The sequence below is a fragment of the Priapulus caudatus genome, unplaced genomic scaffold (assembly GCF_000485595.1).
Source record: "Priapulus caudatus unplaced genomic scaffold, Priapulus_caudatus-5.0.1 Scaffold9135, whole genome shotgun sequence".
In the NCBI taxonomy this organism is placed as follows: domain Eukaryota; kingdom Metazoa; phylum Priapulida; class Priapulimorpha; order Priapulimorphida; family Priapulidae; genus Priapulus; species Priapulus caudatus.
Window position 1 is genome coordinate 5,549 of NW_014586196.1, and position 1,056 is coordinate 6,604.

Genomic DNA, 1,056 nt, shown 5'->3' on the forward strand with positions numbered 1-1,056 from the left:
GAGGGGCTTCCTGTGATGAGGAAAGAGTGAGGAGGAGGAGGAGGAGGGGTTGTTGCCATGAGGAGAAGGGTGAAGAGGGGCTTCCTGTGATGAGGCGGCACCAGCTGCTAGTGCAGGTACGTATGTACGCATGCTGCGGGAATGCAGGGGAGGGGTGAGGAGGAGAGGGGTGTGGTACTGAGGATGGGAAGCGCTTGTCATGATGTGAAGAGAGGAGGAGTAGGAGGAGGAGGAGGGAGAGACGACGAAAAGCTTAGAGAGAAAAGAGAGAAGGGAGGATAGAGGAGAAAAGACGGAGTAAGGGGAGGACAAGAAGAAAAAGGAGGAGGAGGAGAGGGGTGCGGGTAGGGGGGGGGAGGGTCTGTCATGATGTGAAGGGGGCAGGAGGAGAAGAGGTTGTTGTGATGAGAAGGGGATGTGATAAGGAGGGGAAGGGTAAGAAGGGGCTGGGGTGATGATGAGAGGGGTGAAGAGGGGAGGAGGAGGAGGAGGAGGAGGAGGAGGAGGAAGGGAGTTGTTGTGATGAGGAAGGGGGTGAAGAGGGAGTTCCTGTGATAAGGAGATAGAGAGAGGAGGGGGAGGGGGAGGAGGAGGAGGGAGGGGGAGGGGGGTTCTTGTGAGCAGAGGTGTATGGAATGGTCACTTGAGCGAAAACGGAATAGTGTCCTTGATAGACATTCTATAGAGGCGGTTTTAATTCATAACATATCACTGTCTCTTATAGACAGGTGACCCTTCTGTAGAGGTGTCAGCTAGCGCGCGGGGTTGACAGTGTGTGCGTGCGTGTGATTGCAGGAGATAGAGCAGCTCTCGCGCAGGAGGAAGCGCCGACACCACCAGCACCTAGCTGTCGAGGACAGCCAGAAGGTGGCGCCACGCGACAGCGCGAGGATGCAGCATGGCGACGCCGCCGCAGCCGCCATGCTCGCGCAAATGTCCAGCGGCACGTCCAGCAGCAAAGGTAGTGACAAGGTCATGGTCATCGGCGGGTGTGGGGGACGGTCAGTCACCGCGTGTATCTCTCTCTCTCTCTCTCTCTCTCTCTCTCTCTCTCTC

The 1,056-nt window shown here is 57.3% G+C and overlaps 1 protein-coding gene across 1 annotated transcript in view; it reads left to right on the forward strand.

The window, feature by feature from the left end:
* Positions 1–989, forward strand: part of LOC106820262 — a gene marked incomplete at both ends in the record, with an annotated part of 6,257 nt that extends 5,268 nt beyond the window's left edge. Inside the window, one exon of the mRNA XM_014824791.1 lies at positions 796–989. Within this exon, the coding sequence (XP_014680277.1) occupies positions 796–989 (194 nt within the window). The remainder of the gene's footprint in view (positions 1–795) is intronic.
* Positions 990–1,056: the final 67 nt, after the last annotated feature.